At 44.7% G+C, this 18,437-nt stretch overlaps 2 protein-coding genes across 16 annotated transcripts; one reads left to right on the plus strand and one right to left on the minus strand.

Annotated features, from left to right (window-relative positions):
* Window positions 1-4,145: 4,145 nt before the first annotated feature.
* LOC104584449 (putative disease resistance RPP13-like protein 2) lies at window positions 4,146-16,448 on the minus strand. Of its 15 annotated transcripts, none has more exons than XM_024455388.1 (14): window positions 15,097-15,309; window positions 13,741-14,524; window positions 11,082-13,018; window positions 10,646-11,012; window positions 8,536-8,980; window positions 7,537-7,589; window positions 7,222-7,322; window positions 6,909-7,025; window positions 6,666-6,766; window positions 6,274-6,330; window positions 5,745-5,949; window positions 5,426-5,663; window positions 5,172-5,319; window positions 4,146-4,758 (listed from the first exon to the last, which is right to left on the minus strand). In XM_024455388.1, the coding sequence occupies exons 1-14, from the start codon at window positions 15,203-15,205 to the stop codon at window positions 4,486-4,488; spliced, it is 4,935 nt and encodes a 1,644-aa protein (XP_024311156.1). In that variant the 5' UTR covers window positions 15,206-15,309; the 3' UTR covers window positions 4,146-4,485. The 15 variants fall into 15 exon arrangements, 10 of the variants coding, with proteins under 10 accessions (XP_024311156.1, XP_024311158.1, XP_024311157.1 ...); XM_024455390.1 differs by having other exon boundaries at window positions 10,646-10,772; window positions 10,980-13,018; XR_002960573.1 differs by adding an exon at window positions 4,937-5,049 and having other exon boundaries at window positions 4,616-4,758; window positions 10,646-13,018.
* Window positions 15,220-18,425, plus strand: LOC100832795 (disease resistance protein RPM1). Its single transcript, XM_024454528.1, has 3 exons — window positions 15,220-15,980; window positions 16,344-18,352; window positions 18,403-18,425. The coding sequence occupies exons 1-3, from the start codon at window positions 15,220-15,222 to the stop codon at window positions 18,423-18,425; spliced, it is 2,793 nt and encodes a 930-aa protein (XP_024310296.1).
* The last annotated feature ends 12 nt before the right edge of the window (window positions 18,426-18,437 follow it).

Consider the following 18,437-nt stretch of genomic DNA (forward strand, 5'->3'; position numbering starts at 1 on the left):
AAAGCGTGCATTTTCTTTGCCACGTACACAACGACATTATGTTGCAACGATTATTGGGTATGTGCGAGAGGAGTCTCTATATATGATGCAAATGTTGCATGCTAAATTATTATGTTGCGATAAGCTTTTAGACCAATGTTGCGACGATATTGCAAACGTTAAATAAAAATATTGGATGCCAGAGTTTGATGCTGCGATGATTGGACGTAACATGCGACTCATTTTCTGAAATTTTAACATGGGTACGTATTTGATCACGTGTGTAGCCAGATACACGTACATGTCCTAATAGTTGATCGATTAATTGATCAGGCTGCGCTGCGCATGCACGTGCACCAGCCAAACCATCCATACACGATCAGATAACTATGGCTTGTACACGTACGTACATGCTCCATGTATTTCAGATCACAGGCGGTGCGCGGAACGGTAGAAACGTTAAACTAAATCGGACGTCACAGGTCTATCGAATCGTGTGGCCACGAAGGCGGCGGATCACGGGCTAGAATCAGCCGACCGACGCATAGCGATGCCCTTAACTTTTCGGGTAAGCAATAAAAAATGCAATCACAACTGATTGGACGTATTCCTGAAACTACCGGTTGCAATTGAGGAAACGGGCCACTGCTTTTGGCGCGTCTGGGTTGAACCCGACAGGTGGAGTCCACCTGTCGGTCAAACGGAACAGAGGGGACAGTGGCGGGCTTACCGGCGGCGAATGGCGGAACGGAAGCGGTCGTCGAGGGCACGGGAAGGATCAGGAGCTTTCTGCGTTCCTACTAGTTCTGCTTATGGACGACGGGGCGAACTGGAGGTGGCAGGAGACGAGGAACATCAGCAACCGGCAGCGGCGCTCGTCGCGAGCTCACCGGAGAGCTTGGGCACCTGAACAGGCAGAGGTTAAATACTCAGTGGGTGCCTAATGTGCCCTATGCAAGATTCATCGAGAAACGGAGGAGAGAGGCCGTCGCCAAGAACGGCGGAGGGCGCGACAGCGTACCTCGCCGGAGAGGAGGAAGAAGAGATCCTCCGGCTCTGATTCTGCTCTTGAGGGGAATTGAGGGAGATTGTAGGTGGTGCGAGGTGCTTCAGAGGCTCGGGGTGGCTTTATATAGCCGGCCCTCGGCGCACCGTAGGCTCGGTCTAAGGAGAGCGCGGAGGCGAGGAATCCGGGAATCCCGGCTTTGCAGCGCGCGTCCAACGGCGGCAAGATGCTCGCGCGGGGCTTATATTCAAAAATGTCGCGGTGAAACAACGCGTGGGAAGCGATTTACCATGCTGCGGATTGGCGCACGCAAACTGTTCGATGCAATGATTTCGGCCTGCGCGGGAAAGATAGATGCAGAGAACGGGAGAGAAGGCTTCGCGATGAACTATAAGAGAGTGAGGGAAGCTTCAGGGAAGCTGAGATACGCGGGGCTGCAAGCTGCGGCGGATGGCGGCGCGAGACGTGGTGGCGTGCGCGGGCGGCGACGCGCGGCCGATGCAACGGTCGGGGAGCGTCTGGCCGGTCAAGGTCGTCGAGGCCTTGACATAAGAGGCGTAGGGATGCAGGTCTATGGCTAGGGCGAGCTTAGGCTAGGCTGGTCGCGTCCAGCTACTGTAGCTGCGCCGCTCGGCTCACAGCAGCCTGAGGAGGAAGAAGGAAAGGCTAGGAGGCTGTTTAATGGGTCCAGGGGAACATCTATCTGTCCACAGAAAACACATTCCTTAGGTCCTTTCCACCTCCTATGCAACAGAACATCTCTAATCAAGATACTATTTCGATGAATCAACCACATGAATACTTTAATCTTTAGTGGCATTTTAAGTTTCCAAAACTGTCTAAAAGGAAATCTAATCCTACGAGTAACTAATGCATTATAGAAAGAACGAACAGAAAACACACCATTTTTCTCTAAAATCCAATGACATTTATCCTCCCCACTTGTAAGCCTTACTGTAGAACAATGATTCTGTAAATCTTGCCACATCATATAGGTATCAGTAGTAAAATTCTTCTAAAAGAGAGGATCTGTAAGTCACTGCTAATAGCATCAAATACATTAATGTCTTGATTCATAGAAATGCAATAAAGCCTAGGATATCTATGCTGTAAACTAGAGGGTCCTAGCCATTGATCTTTCCAAAACCTGGTCCTTTTACCATTCCCTATTTTCTTAGTACAGAACTGAGAAAATAAATCTTTAACCTGCATCAAACCATTTCAGAATTGAGATTGCCCTGTTTTTCTACCACATTGACCAAGTGTGCCCTTCTTCACATATTTATTTCTTAAAAGACGTTGCCAAAGACCATCCTCATGTTCTAATCTCCAAATCCATTTACCCAAATAACTAATATTTTTAGCAGTTAAGTCAACAACACCCAAACCACCTTACTCTTTGGGTTGGCATACAATCTGCCAACTCACAAGATGATACTTTTTTACACCTTGATCTTCTTGCCAAAGTAACCTAGTTCTAAAATAGTCTATATGTTTCTTAACACCTTTAGGCAAAACATAAAGTGACATCATGTAAGAAGGAACATGCGTTAAACTAGAATTTAAAAGAGTCAAGCGTCCTCCATAGGAAAGTAATTTGCCTTTCCGGCAACCTAATTTCTTCTCAACTCCTTCTGTATCTTTCCAATCAGCATTACTTAAATATTTATTATGCACAGGTAAACCAAGATATTTAAATGGAACTGTACCAATTTTACAAGTAAAAATTTGAGCCAGGGCCTCACTATTATTAACAGCATTACCAAAACAGTAGACTTCGCTTTTATGAAAATTAATCTTTAAACCAGTGATATGTTCAAAGATACAGAGCAGAAATTTGAGGTTCCTAGCTCCTTCTAGATTCCCATCAAACAAAAAAATAGTATCATCAGCATACTGAAGCATATTCAGACCACCAGGAACTAGTCTAGGAATTAAAACTTTAATTAGACCTTGTTTTTGAGCCCTCTTAAGTAAAACATTAAGCACATCTACCACCAAGTTAAACAATAAAGGAGAGAAAGGATCTCCCTGCCTGAGTCCTTTCTTAGTTTTAAAGTAAGGACCCAACATGTCATTTACCACAATCCCTACACTACCCCCCGTAACAATATGCATTACCATCTTAATAAACTGTTCTAGGAAGCCTTTCATCTGTAAAACATTGAGAAGGCAACTCCAACTAATTTTGTCATACGCTTTTTCAAAATCAACCTTAAAAAGGACTGCATCAGTATGGGTCTTAGTGACTTCATGCAAAGTTTTATGCAGTAACACTACATCATCCAAAATAAATCTACCCTTGATGAAGGCAGATTGCACTTCATCTATTGTTATCAGCTACTAGCATAGTTCTACAATTCAAGGTTTTAGTAAAAAAATTCAGGAGAGTATTGGACAGACAAATAGGCCTATACTTTTGTATACGATCAGCGTCCTGTCCGAGAATTTCACTTTGATCGGGTGCTCAAAACTAGTACTGTTCTTGCCCATGGTTTTGGTTCTGTGGGTGGAGAAGATGGTAATGCTCCAACGTGCAAAGGTTCCCGTTGTTTCCCATCTGAACCATATACATTCACTCTGTTGCAGGAGGCAGAGCAATAAAAATTGAAAACATGTTTTATCATGCCATACGCAAATATTTTATCACATCGTACACAAATATTGTACTAGTATAATATTTTTATGTGCTTTCATATTATGTCACATGATCTGTGTGCAACTTTTCAGATATCTTGATTCTATAAATTTCCTCCGCCCCATAATTTTTGCCGCTGTTTAAAGTTCAGACGGGACGACGGAGGGAGTGTTTACGACGGATCAGGCCTCGGAAGCCGGGCACGCGTACAGCGGGGGCACGCCGGCTCTCTGGTGGTGGCACATGTACACGAAGGTCTGCGGCAACTGGATCGGCAAGCGGCAGACGCCGGCGATGAGGTCGAAGGCGCCGTTGACGGGGATGTCGACGCCGACGGCCCGCGCCGCGGCGTGGTTCACGATGTGGCACAGGCACATTATCGGGCCGTTACACGATTCTGCGCAGGCCCTCGCAGCAGCCCTCCGGCGCCGGCGTCGGCACCGTGCTGGGCGTCCCTGAAGAAGGGCAGGCTACTCTGTACCATGCAAAAATACTCAGGCAAGACCAACCAAACAGGTGATATACGGACGTCGGATACTTCCAAGGGAAATTCCCCCACTTGGCAACATGAACAAGCCGGCCAGTCTTTCATGTTCAGCTGCCTCCACCCCCCATAACAGAAACATCACTCTTCTAGAAGGTTACAACTTGTTTTACAAATCTGTTCTGGCAGAAACAGGAGCCCTGCAGTCTTAAGCACTAGACCATACTCGCACTTTCAATACTGCTACACATCTCTCTTATGCTAATTAAGACCGTCATATCTCTTGCGCCGCGTGATTGCATGAAAGACGGCTTAAGTTGTCAATTACACATCACCAGAAAAAATCCTAGGAAGAAAACAAGCTTAAAGATAACGATGTCACATAGTTAGACATTGCACTTGTTGCTCCGGGGAATTCGGGGCAGACTCCTCGTTGACTTGCTGCATCGGAGGATTGGGAACAGGTAAGGAGACACTCCCACAGTTCAGCATGTGGAGAACCTCTGACATGGTGGGCCTGTCTTCCCGATGCTCTTGAACACACAACAGCGCTATCTGAACGCACCTGAGTATATCACTTATTGCAGGTTCATCATGCAACAATGGTTGTATCAGCTCCATTGTTCTCCCAGTTGACCATAACTTCCATGCCTGAAAATAGAACACTTCAGTGATCGTTCCAAATGAATGAAACTCCATCGATCCTAAAATGCAGTGATAATTAATCATAATGTTTAGACCAGCTCGGTTGTTTTCCATCAAGAATCATGTTCCCTTACAATGACAGTGACGAGCCCAGGTTACCCTCTTATGAAAAATGAAAAGAGACCTTTACCGGTAGGTCTCCGTACCGACGGCCCCAAGGGAAAGCCTCCGGCAAAGGCTTTGCCGGCGGGTTTTGTGTCTTTGCCGGAGGCCCTAGGCTGCCGGCAACACAACATTCTGCAGCAGTGAAGGCATAACACAGGTGTTTGTGGGGCAGGCCATATTCAGATAATGAGTATTGAAGCAACCGCAAAAATAAGATGGCAAAGAGGCAATATGCCCCGAGAGTGTTTACTTACATGAACAACCAAGCTTTGTCGTCTCTCTAGAAAATTTGTATATGGCTGTCTTAAACTGATTATCCGGAGAAGAGTGACACCAAAGGCATACAAATCGCTCATGGTGGAGATAATGCCTGAGCTAATATATTCAGGATCAAGATAACCGCTGCAAAAGAAAAATCAAACCATTAAAGAATCAAGGGCTGAAGGGCTTAATGTCATAATGACCTAGTGTCCGGTTAAAAAATGGACTATTGAACTGATATACTTACAGAGTTCCTGACACATGAGATGTCTCTTTTTCATCTAAACCTGAACTTAATACTTCAGAAATGCCAAAATCAGCAATCCTAGGAGTCATATGACAATCCAAGAAAACATTGCTTGGTTTCAGATCCCCATGAATTACGCGTAGTCGGGAGTGCTGGTGTAGATAGACTACACCTTGAGCTACCCCTTTAACTATGCCAAACCATATAGGCCAATTGATCTGGAGACCTTTTCCCTCCTCTGTAACAATAACAACAATTTAAAAGGAAAAATTAAGAAATAAGACAACAAAATAAACTGCAAATAAAATGAAAATATTACCAATTAGACAGTCCAAACTTCCATTTGGCATATATTCGTAGACTAATATCTTCTTGTCTCCTTCCATGCAGCATCCCAGAAGTTTAATGATATTTGCATGCTGGAGTTTTGAGGTAATTCGCACTTCATTTTCAAAATCAGGTCTATGAGATGTGTACTTGTCATTAATTTTTATTGCAACATCTAGACCACTTGGCAATTGGCCCTGAAAAGCAATAAATAATCTAGTCTTAAAATGTTTGTTCTATATTGGAAAAAATATCATATGCAATCACCCTTCGTGATTGCTCATGCATTTTTTTTTAATGGGCGATTGCTCATGCATTCAACCTTCGGTTTTCGAACCAAACCAACATGAAAAAAATCAAATTTGTAGCAAGAGACAAACAAATTAAGTTTAATGTCTGTAAGATTGTAACTTCTAGCATTCGGCGACATATCTTCCCTTCCGTTTTGATTTATCCTTGTTCAGATGTTTCACATTTGCTGTTACTCTTCACAAACACAGAAATTGCACCTGAAATTATACCTGAGCATTCGTCGGGCCAGGCCGGGCTTCGTAAAACCAGGTAGGGGAACCCCAAGCCTGAGGCAGAAAAAACCTCCGTTTTGACTATTGAAAATATTAAAACAATCCTTTTGAGATTAAAAAAATGATTTCTATACCTTTTTTTTTAAATACTTTTTTTATTCATTTCGGGACTGGTCGAAAAGTGAAGCCCCCCAGCCCGGCCGGGGACACTGGGCTTCAGGCCTGGCCACCCATGCCCAGGTACATTTGAAATACATAGGTACAGCAAACTGGGAGGTACATCTTGAACTTTACAGCATAATCTCACAAGAAATAAAAAATATAAACAATCTTTTTATAAGGAAAATCAAGTACGACACTACCAGTTACGAAAAAAGTATGTACATTACCTTGTAAACAGAACCATAACCACCCCTTCCAATTTTGTTGCCATGCGAGAAATCATTTGTCGATGCAGCCAGCTGAGAGAAACTGAATATTGTAAATCCTGCTGGAAAATGATCATATAAACAACCATTCTTCAGTACCACAAGACTTCACTTTCTTTCTTTGCTTTTATGGATATGGTTGTTACAAGCTCATATTAGCTCATCTTGTCTAATTGTAATATGTTACTGTTTCCAGCATGTTACCTATTCCTTCATGACCAATGAGCCTGTCAACCAAGCTAGTTGTCTCCTTCTGAGCCCACCAAGAAGGCCACCTAAATTGATGCCTTCTTTTGGGCAACACTTTAGTACCTCCAGAGCCTGCAAATAAGTGACTTAAACCCAGTGGACAACACTTGAAGAAATAAGCATGAAATAATTCAATCCCCATTGTTGTGGCAACACGATTAATAGCTTCAAAAACAAGCAAACATCGTTCAACATTATTGACCAATTAGTTAGGAACTACGAACATAATCAAAGATACAGTATATATGATATTTAATTCTAGACGTACCGTATCTACTAAAGCTGGCAAAGGAATTAGCAGCTTGCTTGGGCTCAGTTGTTTCTGAAACCCCTACTGATTCAATGTCGTCAACAACTCTTTCTTCAGTCCTAATACAAAACGATGTGCGTTCAACACAAAAATGGAATTGCTTCATACATGAGTACTATCATTATTGAAAATAAAAAAAATGAGTACTTTTAGGCAAGATTAAATGCAATGGCTATCATGTTCTTTCAAACACAACACTGTTATATGTATAACACGAGAATCGTGACATACAGGGTGACTAAAAAGCACCTATATTAGAGAATTAGGACTTACATCAGTTCAGGGTCTGAATGACTAGAAAATGACCCCAGCTTCTCTTTGACTGCCTGGAGTAAAAAGTAACTTGCTTAGGAGTTAGGACAATAGACTAGAAATATGGAAGAACTGGGATTTTCATGTAAGTTTTAAATATGTGGATGAATGGTGACCGCACAAGAGCTGATGTAAATCGAGTATATTAGACTGGTTACTATTATGCTTTAACAAAAGTAACTCGCTTAGGATATTAGACTATTATGCTTTAAAAAATTCTTGGAATATAATTACGGAATTCACCAATATATTTGTACTTTCAACAATCAAACAAACTGATATTAATATCCTTTTCAACCATCACAAATATCCATTTACTCTTTTGTTATTAATCTGTTGCTTGAAACTTTTAACAATTCATGTGACCTAAGTTACACATTATTAAGTCTAAAACTACACCTCTGAAGTACTATATATGTCGTGACATGGAGATGAGGATGGTTAGATGTGGTCATGTGGATACATTGATTCTGAAATGGGGCTGAGGTACTATAACAAAATTTCAGGCAACTTATGAGAAAAAACAACTTTTTAGATTTATTCCGACTTTTGCTTTCATATACACACACCGTACTGGTGGGTGCACCGGTGCAGTTACTCCACGTTGAATGTACTACCATGTGCTATTATATATTCTACTTTATCATTTTTCATAAATTCATACACTGTTTCTAAGATAATTCAAAGCAAACTACATGAAAAAAATCTCAAGTTGGTACGTAGTTTTTAATTACTACTCTCTCAGATCCATAATACGTGTCTCAGACTTAGTACAATTTTGTACTAAGTTAGTACAAAATCTGAGACACTCATGATGGATCGGAGGGAGTATATTTTAGAAATACCTTCATATTTGTACAAATAATAGAGTATGTTAAATATATATAGCAACAAATTAATAGGTGAGGCCATATATTATTTTGCATGCATGCAGTTAAGTAATGGTATATATGGACATACCTCTGGAGGAGACATACGAGCACCATCTTGAAAATGTCTAATAGGAACGACAACATTATTTTCTGAAGCAAGGGTGATGACCACCATCTGATCGATGATATCCCTGTTGACTTCCTGCAACTGTCTGGAAATTTTCCTGAGCCTGAAGGGTTGCCTGGCGACGGTACGCCTCTCCTTGCAGGAAGAAATGAGTTCAAGAGCCCGGCCCAGGTGCTCTTCGAGTGCGTCGAGGGCAGCGCTCATCTCCGCCCCCCTGATAACTTCCTCCTCCAACGGTGCCAGAATGGCACATAGTCTCTCCACAAGCGATCCAGTCCTACGGCAATCATGCTTGTTGTGCCTCACCTTATCCACCACCTCCTTGATCTTCGACCCAAGCTCGAGAACCGTCGTCAATGTATCGGCCATCCTGATTTTACGATCGAGGAGCATATCCAATCCCAATCTGCACGATGTTGAATGAATATAAATCCTTTTTTTTCGAGAAAACGCAAAAGCATTGCGTCTCGTTGTATTGAAAAGGTAGAAGAGTATTTACAAGCCTAGAGACACTGGGTACAAACACACGCAAGACACAATTAGTGCACATCCCAGGATTCGGGCAGCAACACACGCAATCCTAAAGCGCCTGCTCTAGCCCAAAGCTTCGCTTCCTCTTGGATCCTTTGTAGGATGGTGGAAGAGCAGGGTCGGGCGTTCTCAAAGGTGCACTCGTTTCGCTTGTCCAAATCATCCTAGCAGTCAACATGACCGAAGAGTCTAGACCCTTGCGGCATTTCGCTTGTCCAAATCATCCTAGCAGTCAACATGACGAAGAGTCTAGACCCTTGCGGAGGGGCTTTCGGGAAGAACAACGGTTGACAGACAAGGTGCCACCAAGTCGAGAGGGTAACTCCCTGGGTAGGAGGTTGGCAGGTCTCTAATCCAAGAGAGGACGCAGTGCCAGACCTGCTGCGAGAAAGGGCAGTCGACGAGAAGGTGTTGCATGGTCTCAGGGCGCTGGTCGCACAGCACACAACAAGGCTTGTGGGACAGGCCGCGACGGGCGAAAGGTCCAGCAGCAACCAAGGTCCGCGAGCCAGTAGAAGAACTTGACCTTCCGCGGTGTCCAGGTCTTCCAGGTGAGCTTCCATGAGTCGCTGCACATGGAGCCCTGAAAGGTGGCAAGGTAGCAAGAGCGAGCTGAGTAAGCTCCAGCCGAAGTCCAGCGCCACACAAGGGTGTCAGGCTCCTGAGTGAGGTGGGTGCGGCTAACAGCAAGCCAGAGCGACAGGTACTCGAGCAACGCTTCGCCACGCAAGTCACCCTGGATATCGCAGGCCATCCAACTGTGGTTCAGGAGCCCGTCTGCAACCGTCCTCAATATACGCCTGCGCTTCGAAACCAATTCATGGACAGCAGGCACGAGCTCGGATGTGGAGCGGCCGCCGATCCATCTGTCGATCGAACCGTTCCCGATCACCATGTGGGTAGAGGCGAAGAATAGGGACTGCTCCTCCTCGTTGAAGCTGAGGTCTAGGTCGTGCCATGGCTTAGAGAATCAGATAGCTCTTTTTTGACGTTATGGCAGGTGTGCTACCCTTGCATTAAGTTCGGGCAGGGGGGGGGGGGGGTGTTAATGGTAGGTGTTCCAAGTCTTCCATTAGCAGTCTGGTTGTGCGCAAGAGATGGGCCACTTGCCTACCACATCTACAGGCCTTAACTCCAAATCTTCATAATCAATCCGGTTTCTCGCTTTCCGAATTAATCAATCGATCAATGTGATTTAATCTAGACCATGAACTGTACAAGATGACAGTCCGGACTCCACAGAAACGTGATATCTTTTCCTTTGTTTTACACTTAGGAATTTGGGATGTGAGATCATATGTCCCATATGAACATATATTATGTCAACGTGATTTAATCTAAACTGTTATACCTTGGTCCCACCAAATCAACAGGTTTTGCTTTTTTCTGAGATTTTTCTAGCGTTATATCTATTTTCTGGTTATATTAGCTATTTCTTGGAACAACTCACCATGAACAATTTGGTAATCAGTAATCATTGATAATTTCAAAAGAAGAAGAAGAGAACACAAGCTCCTCCTTTTTGAAGGAAAGTTCGTACCTGGTGTTCTTATCTCCCCCTTTGTTCTCGACTTGAGTGTTGCATTCATCTTGGTTTTCTACCTCCACGATGGCATCTTGTTGGTCTGGAGCCATGTGTTCTTCCCCTTTTTTGCCCATAATTATACCTTCCTCGCCATAATCATTGATAATTTCAAAAGAAGAAGAAGAGAACACAAACTCCTCCTTTTTGAAGGAAAGTTCGTACCTGGTGTTCTTATCTCCCCCTTTGTTCTCGACTTGAGTGTTGCATTCATCTTGGTTTTCTACCTCCACGATGGCATCTTGTTGGTCTGGAGCCATGTGTTCTTCCCCTTTTTTGCCCATAATTATACCTTCCTCGCCATAAATGACGCAATCCACCAAATCTACGTCGATACTAGGATTGCTTAGATGATTGTTAACTGCAGTTGTCAAGGCAGACTCTGCATCAGTACCTGCTCCCCTAATTTTTGCGGAGATCTCTACTAGGCTTGACAAATGCTCGATGTTGATAGGTGCTGCACTATGTTGGTCCACAGCAGGGGCATTGAAACCTAGCTTGAGCTTCTGAAGCTTGGGCATTGCACCTGCCTCAAATTTCACGAAAGGTACTCTGCCTCTGCACCTGAACTTGAAGTATCTAAGAACTGAGAAACCTGCCTTTCCGAAGAAGATCATTTCTGCAGGCGCTGCCTCGATATACAGCGAGAGAGCAGTGAGTGAAAGAAATCCTCCAAGAACATCAATGTCATGTGTCAGCAGCTTCCCAACTGCAATCTTCAAAATACAGAGCTTAGCAAGTTTATTGGTCCAGTCAGGTAAGCTCGAGAAGATGCAACAGCGCCGAGATAAGTCGAGTCTCTCAATAAGTGCGGGAGGGGATAGAAAGGTGAAAACATCAAAAGAAATTCTAATGCTTGAAGCAACAGCGGCATTAGGACTATCAACACGAGAGGATCCTGCAGCAGGTGCCAGAGTTAAACATTTCAGGTTTCTTAGCTCCACCAGGGCTGAGCCAAGGAGTCGCATTTTGTCCTCCAGATTGCCAGATTGCACCGTAGAACAGGTGAGATGAAGCTCCTGAAGATTGGTCAGGTTGCAAATGTTCATCAGATTGCATCTTGAGTTCATGCTCAGATCGAGATACCCCAGAGTGCGAAGAGATCTCATCCAGCGAATGCTGTCAGGCAGAGGAGTTTCGCTAGGAAGACGGAGGTACAACAAACCGGCTGGCAGATCGAAAGTATCTGATGGAAGTGCTGCAGTTAGTTTTGCTTGAATTTCCAAGGCCACCAATTCTTTTAGCTGTTGCATCTGGGTTGGAAGCTCCACAGTCACATGAGATTGAGACACACCAATACTCAAATATTTCAGTCGAAACAGTGCCAAAATTCCAGTGAGGTTGAAACTCACACCATCAGGTTCAGTGAGGTTGTCACTCATGTCAACAGGTTCAAATAGTAATTTAAGGATCAGAACCTGAAGAAACCGAAACTTCACAATAGAAGGCATGCACTTGAGCAATCCAGAAAAGGCAAGTGATCGGACTCGCGACAGTCTCAGAGTCGCCGTCAGTGTTGCATCTTCCGCATTGCTGAAGTTGAGACCCAACCTACGGACCTTTTCAGCATGTCTTATAGAGGTCTGGGAATCATCTATGGCAATGCTGAAATTCTTTTCTATGGACTTGTCTCTAATAAACTGATGTACCATGCGGTGCACTGTACAGGACAACACTTCATCATTGCAGTTGATATCTTCAGGTTGGATCATTCCCCTGTTAACAAGCTCGTCAAAATAGCTCCCTGCAGTCTCCTCCCTGCTGGTATCCCCTTCCCCTGCACAGATAAAACCTTCAGCTATCCACTGCTTCATTAAATCATCCTTCCAGATTATACAGTCCTCCTCATAAAGACTCAGATATAGCATGCATCCTTTCAAACAGTGAGGAAGGCTGTTGTAACCGAGGTTCAGGACTTGTTTCACCCCTTCCAAATTAGGATCTGTGATCAGACCCAAATCCAGCGAATTCCTTAAGTAATTGCATTGTTCTATGCTGACTGGCTGGCATGCTAAAATACTGGCCGTGGCAATAACAGCTAGCGGCAGACCACCACACCTATTTATGATTTCATATAAAACATTATTGAGGTGTTCAGGAATTTCGGATTGACGGCCAAGTAGTGTGCTGGAAAATAATTGTCTCGACTCATCTTCACTGAGAAGTTCCTTCTTGTATATGTACTTGGAGTTACCAGCACAGCATATTTGAGCTACAACGTCAACTTCGGTCGTAGCCAGTATTCTACTGCAGCAACCATCCTTTGGCAAAGCACGGTTAACAAGATTCCACATTGATGGTGACAACAAATCATCAATTATGATGAAATACCTGTCAAAACATATGTATAAGAAAGTGCCACTTCATTTTTTGAGGTGGTAACTTACTAAAATTTAAAATTTCTATAGGAACTTCGTTTTTTTGCAATGAATAAATTCAGCGAATTCTATGTTCCATATATATTCTCGTGCAGGCCACGATGGACTTTCCGAGTAATCAACAGCCAAATTTGGTTAGGTGTTCGAGAATTCATTTGAAGATCAAAATATTTATGTGGTACTTTCATAGGGGCGGTGCAGCCAGATGCCGACAAAGGAATAGTGGAAGGCAATCAGTGTTTGTTGCTTCGGTGAGGAGACAATTCAGCATCTATTTCTTGTTGAAAAACATCTATTTCTTGATTATCATTTTGCTTGTTACTTAGACGTATGGACCAGTGTATCATTAAGGTGTGAACGGATATGGATTATATGATCTATGATAAGGCAATTCATCAAAATTAGTACGGAAATCCTTTGAATCAAAGAGGCCCTAAATGGTGTAACTCGTCTAATGTTTGTGCAACTAGGAGGTAAAAGTCGGAATTCACTCTAAAAGTAATGAAGCTCTAGCTCTTCGTGATTAAGGTTCGTGCATATTGAATTTTGTCTTAAAAATGACAGGCTTTAGCGAATCAAACTGAGCAAACATTAGCAGTTCGCTGCATGTATGCCTCCCAAGTGTATTCAACGATCTCAAAAATAGATTAATGACAAGAAATTAGAAGTACTTACGTCTTATCTTTTAGGTACGCATTCAGCTCATCTACAATTTTTTGCAGCTTCCAATTGCTGTGTAGCTGATCCTGTCGAACTTGCGACAGTATGCTGGTGAGGAGCCTCCTCACGTCAGGCTTTCGAGAAGCCTGCACAAAAGCCTTGCACTGGTATTGCTGTCGGAGCTGACGGTACAGCTCTCTGGCAAGGGTGGTTTTACCGACCCCGGAAACCCCAACAATGGACACCACCTTCCGTTCTGGCTTTCCATTATTAGCTAGCAACCTGTGGATCTCTCTAATGGAGCTCTTGTGCATACCAACAAGGCGATGTTGTTGTCGGCGTGGAGGCGGGGGCGGCCAGTTACCCAAAGTACTTCTGCTACTGCTGCTAGGCTGCATCTCACAGTTTGCAAGATAGCAATCGTGCCATCGAATCACTTGCGCCACACGAGCCCTGAATCCCAAGATCTCATTGGCAACGGTGACACTCTCCCGCGGTTTCAGCTTCTTGATGCTGCCGGCGCCATGGACGAGATCGTCGATGAAGTCGTCGATATCGTATGACAGTTCGCGCACCTCGTCAGCCCAGCAGTCGGCCATTGAGGCAGGGGCAACTACCTCGGATGGCTCTATGCAATAATTGTTTAGCAGTTGCTGTAGATCGTCTTTCAGGATGTTGATCTCGTTTCGCCCTGCCCCTTGCAGACCATAGTGGCGTGACAGCAACCACTGGAGCTTCATGGGAAGAGAGCGCATGGCCCCCTGGGAAGCACTGGTCCAAGCCTCCATTTCCCCCATCCCTGAAGCGAACCACAACACTGGTAAGTCTGATTCACGAATGTAGGCAAATATGATGACAGATGAATAATAAAACAGAAATTATATACACATGAACAAGCAGATCGGCAATGTGTGGACCTCTAGGCTCTAGCTACCATGGCCAGGCTAGCTGGACATTAATGTGCACTCGACCTCTACCATGACATGGTAAAAAGAAGTTTTATGATACAAATGAACCAAGGAACAATCGTTCCAGCCAAACAGATGGTTGGTGAGAGTGAGACCCGGTATTAGCAGCCAGCCGGCCTTGAGGAACAATCGTCGCCCGTGCCAATGCACTAATGAACCAAGGCCAGGCCGGCTGTTGGCATTACACTAGATAACGGTATTAGTGCATTGGCGCATTTAACACTCCGTTCAATTCCTAATGAACAAGGGACAGGCCGGCTGTTGGCACACTAGTATTTCAGCCGGCCTTCAGGGAAGAACAGGCCGGCCCGCAAGTCCGATCAACTCGTAGCAGCTGGCTAGATCGAGATCGATAAAATATTAGGAGTAGAACTTAGCCGGCCTGGAATTGCGTGCTTCGTACCTTGTCTCTTGGCTCCATCGGCAATCCCCTTGATTTCCCGACCCACCAAAGCCAGGCACTCGCTGCCGCCCACGGACAGCATCAATGGAGAAAGCCGCGGCGACGGCATTCGCGAAGGTCGCCATGGGGAAGGCGATGGCGCTGATCGAGGAGAAATACAAGGACTGGACGAGCATCAAGGACAACTGCGAGTCCCTGGAGAGATCCCTCCTCTTCCTCGCCGCAGCACTGGACGACGAGCTTGCCAGGCGGAAGGGCGCCGCTCCGCCCGTCGCTCTGGCGAGAGCGTACAGCAAGGTGATGCGCGAGCTGACGCACGACATCGAGGACTGCATGGAGCGCTTCCTCTACCGCGTCAGCCGCAAGAAGGGGTCCTCAAGGATCCGCCGGGTTTTCCACTGGGCGGCCACGGTTGGCCTCCGCGACCAGTTCGCTTCCGAGATCAAGAAGCTCAAGAAGCGGTCCGAGGACGCAAATGGCACCATCAGAAATCTCATCGCTTCTTCCAGCAGCGGCAACCATGCCGCGCCTCCAGCAGAACTACAGCCTTATTGTGTGGTGCCGGAGCCTCTTGGCATCAAGGAACCCATCGAGAAGATCCTGTCTCTGTTAGATCTGACGGGGCACGAACCGGAGAAGCTGAGGGTGATCGCCATCGCGGGGTTCGGAGGCTCCGGGAAGACAACTCTCGCACAGGAAGTGTTCAAGGTGGCAAGCCCATCATTCACTTGCAGCGCCTTGGTTGGTACACTGGACTGCGGAAATGCCAATGACCTTCTAAACAAGATAATCAGGAAGGTCTGCCAGCCGCCCACCGCTGTCCTCCAAGAATCAGATTGTACAAGTCTTCAAGATCGTCTCAAAGTTCACCTAAGGGATAAGAGGTCAGAGACTCCGGTGTTAGTTACTCTTCCATATTGCACGATCATTGATATATTTGCCTATCTATTTGCCTGCTTGTTGTCTATTACTCCCTGTGTGCTTTTTTCAAAAATTCATACATGCAGTTTTTTTTACAAAATAAGCTAATGGGACGATGTACTACTTGGCTTTCTTTTCATATTTCACTTTGTAATCATGTTGTCCAACATGTGGTTGTGTATAAAGCCATTGTGTGGTCTTACTGTTCAAAAAGCAAAATGATAAATTTACTTTTATTTCATCAAAAGGAAATCTTTATAAATCAAAAGAAACATGGCTTAACTGTAACTAACCTTATTTTCTTCTCATTTCCTTTTCGTTTATAGGTGTCTCATTGTTATTGATGACATCGACGTGCATTACTGGGACATTGTAATCCCTATCTTCAACTTCAGAGACAGTCTCCCTATGGGCAGCAGAATAATAGTGACCACGTCCACTCATCACGTAGCTAATACTTGCACTTCCGGGCATGGCATCGGTTACATGCACAAGATGGAAACTCTTGGAGAAGAAGCTTCAAAGGGTATAGTTCTTCCAAGGATACCTCCTCCCCCTGAGTTGGCACGGGGTTCCACTGCACTTCTGAAGAAATGTGATGGTCTTCTGCTTGCTCTTACTAGCGTGAGAAGACAATTGACAAGTGAAAAGGAATTAACTGGGGAATCATGCAAGGAATTGAACAGCAAGTTGGGTTATTACCTGGAAGGAGACAGGGGGCCTTACTTTGCAAGACTTCGAGGTGTGCTTATGGATACCTATGCCGGTTTGCCTGATTATAATGCCAGAAACTGCTTGCTGTATCTCGGTATATTCCCAATCAATCGTCCCCTCAGGAGGAATGTTGTGACCAGGCGATGGCTGGCTGAAGGATATGCACGAAGCCATCAAGGCCAACAACATGATGTATGGGCTGCTCAGCAAAATTTTGAGAAATTTATCGACCGTGGTATCATTGGGCCTGTTGTTCCAGGAAGCAATGCAACAGTAGAGCTATGCAAAACTCATGGTATTGTGCATGAGTTCTTGTTGCGCAAGTCCATGTGTGAACAATTCCGGCACCTTTCTATCCATCCAGGGAATGATGATACAGGGTACGGTATGATGTCAGATGTTGATTTATCTCGTGTCCGGTCTCTGACAATCTCAGGGAATGCAGGTGATGCTATCTCTGATTTTGGTAAGTACAAGATTGTGAGAGTGCTGGACCTGGAAGAATGCACTGACATAACAGATGTTTATATGAAAGACATATGCATGAGGTGGAATCTGAGATATCTAAGCCTGGGGCCCACCGTCACTAAACTTCCCAAAGAAATTGCACAGCTAACACTGTTGGAAACACTAGATTTAAGCAAAACGAAGGTGGATGTGTTGCCGGTTGAGGTTATTGGATTGCCCAGTTTAGTTCATCTGATTGGAAAGTTTAAACTTCCAGGTGGAATCAGCACAGAGCAACTGCCGAAAGAACGTAAACTTGAGACCCTGGCAGGATTTGTGGTCAACGGGCACCATGAATTCCTTCAACTTATGGCCCATATGAAGAAACTGAACATGATCAAGATATCGTGTCACTCTGAGAGTGGCCAGGGATTTCAGAAACTTATTTTGGATATGAATACTCAGCTTATCGAGGCCATTAAACAGTACACTGGAGCTGACATAACTGAAGGCAATTTTCGCTCCCTGTCAGTTGACTTCCGAAGTTTACCGAAGGATGCTCAGTTGGCTCTGGCAGAAGTATGTAACCAAAGATTGCTGCCCGGTAATACAGAATATTACCTCACCTCGCTGGAATTATGCGGCAGCTCATCCACGTTGCCCCGGTTCATTACCTTGTTTCCTTATCTCACTGAGTTGTGCCTGATCTTGACAACAATTATGACACAAGAACTTCTGTCAGTCCTCGCCAGCAGAATGCATTTCTTGCTTTACCTCAAACTGACCGTTGTCAACCAGATCGACGGCTTCAACGTGCAAGCTGGGGAATTCAAGAGCCTGCAACGCTTATGTTTTGTGTCCAATGTTGAGAATCCGATCCTACCAGCAAGCGAGGATGGATGTCCAGGGGGACTTGACATCAAACATGGAGCTCTGCCGCAACTCGTGTCATTGCAGCTGATTTGCAGGCATCTAGTTGGTCTTTCTTGCATCAACATTGCACACCTGAAAGAACTCAAGGAGATCATTCTTGATGCTAGAGTGTCTGACACAACAACGGCGACATGGGTAGAAGAAGTGACAAAGCACCCCAACAGACCAAATGTTATGACGGTCGAATGGGCTGATGATGATGATGATGATGATGATGATGGCACGGACAATGATGAACGAGGTTCTGCTCCTGACCAGGGACCAACAACTGTTCGGAATGGGATTATCGAGCAAGAACAACCAGAGCACTCTGAAGTGCAGACTGC

The sequence above is a fragment of the Brachypodium distachyon genome, chromosome 4, assembly GCF_000005505.3.
Source record: "Brachypodium distachyon strain Bd21 chromosome 4, Brachypodium_distachyon_v3.0, whole genome shotgun sequence".
NCBI classification, from domain to species: Eukaryota; Viridiplantae; Streptophyta; class Magnoliopsida; order Poales; family Poaceae; genus Brachypodium; species Brachypodium distachyon.

Bases quoted from the DNA above. Each gene is read 5' to 3' on its own strand.
- LOC104584449 (XM_024455384.1), bottom strand. From the start codon at position 15,205: ATGCCGTCGCCGCGGCTTTCTCCATTGATGCTGTCCGTGGGCGGCAGC. The intron at 5,950-6,273 runs GTATAATTTCAG...ATTGCTTTTCAG, and splicing joins CTGGCCCGACGAATGCTCAG to GGCCAATTGCCAAGTGGTCT. The intron at 5,664-5,744 runs GTAATATTTTCA...TTATTGTTACAG, and splicing joins AAGTTTGGACTGTCTAATTG to AGGAGGGAAAAGGTCTCCAG.
- LOC100832795 (XM_024454528.1), top strand. From the start codon at position 15,220: ATGGGGAAGGCGATGGCGCTGATCGAGGAGAAATACAAGGACTGGACG. The intron at 15,981-16,343 runs GTCAGAGACTCC...TTTCGTTTATAG, and splicing joins GTTCACCTAAGGGATAAGAG to GTGTCTCATTGTTATTGATG. The intron at 18,353-18,402 runs GTTCTGCTCCTG...GGGATTATCGAG, and splicing joins CACGGACAATGATGAACGAG to CAAGAACAACCAGAGCACTC.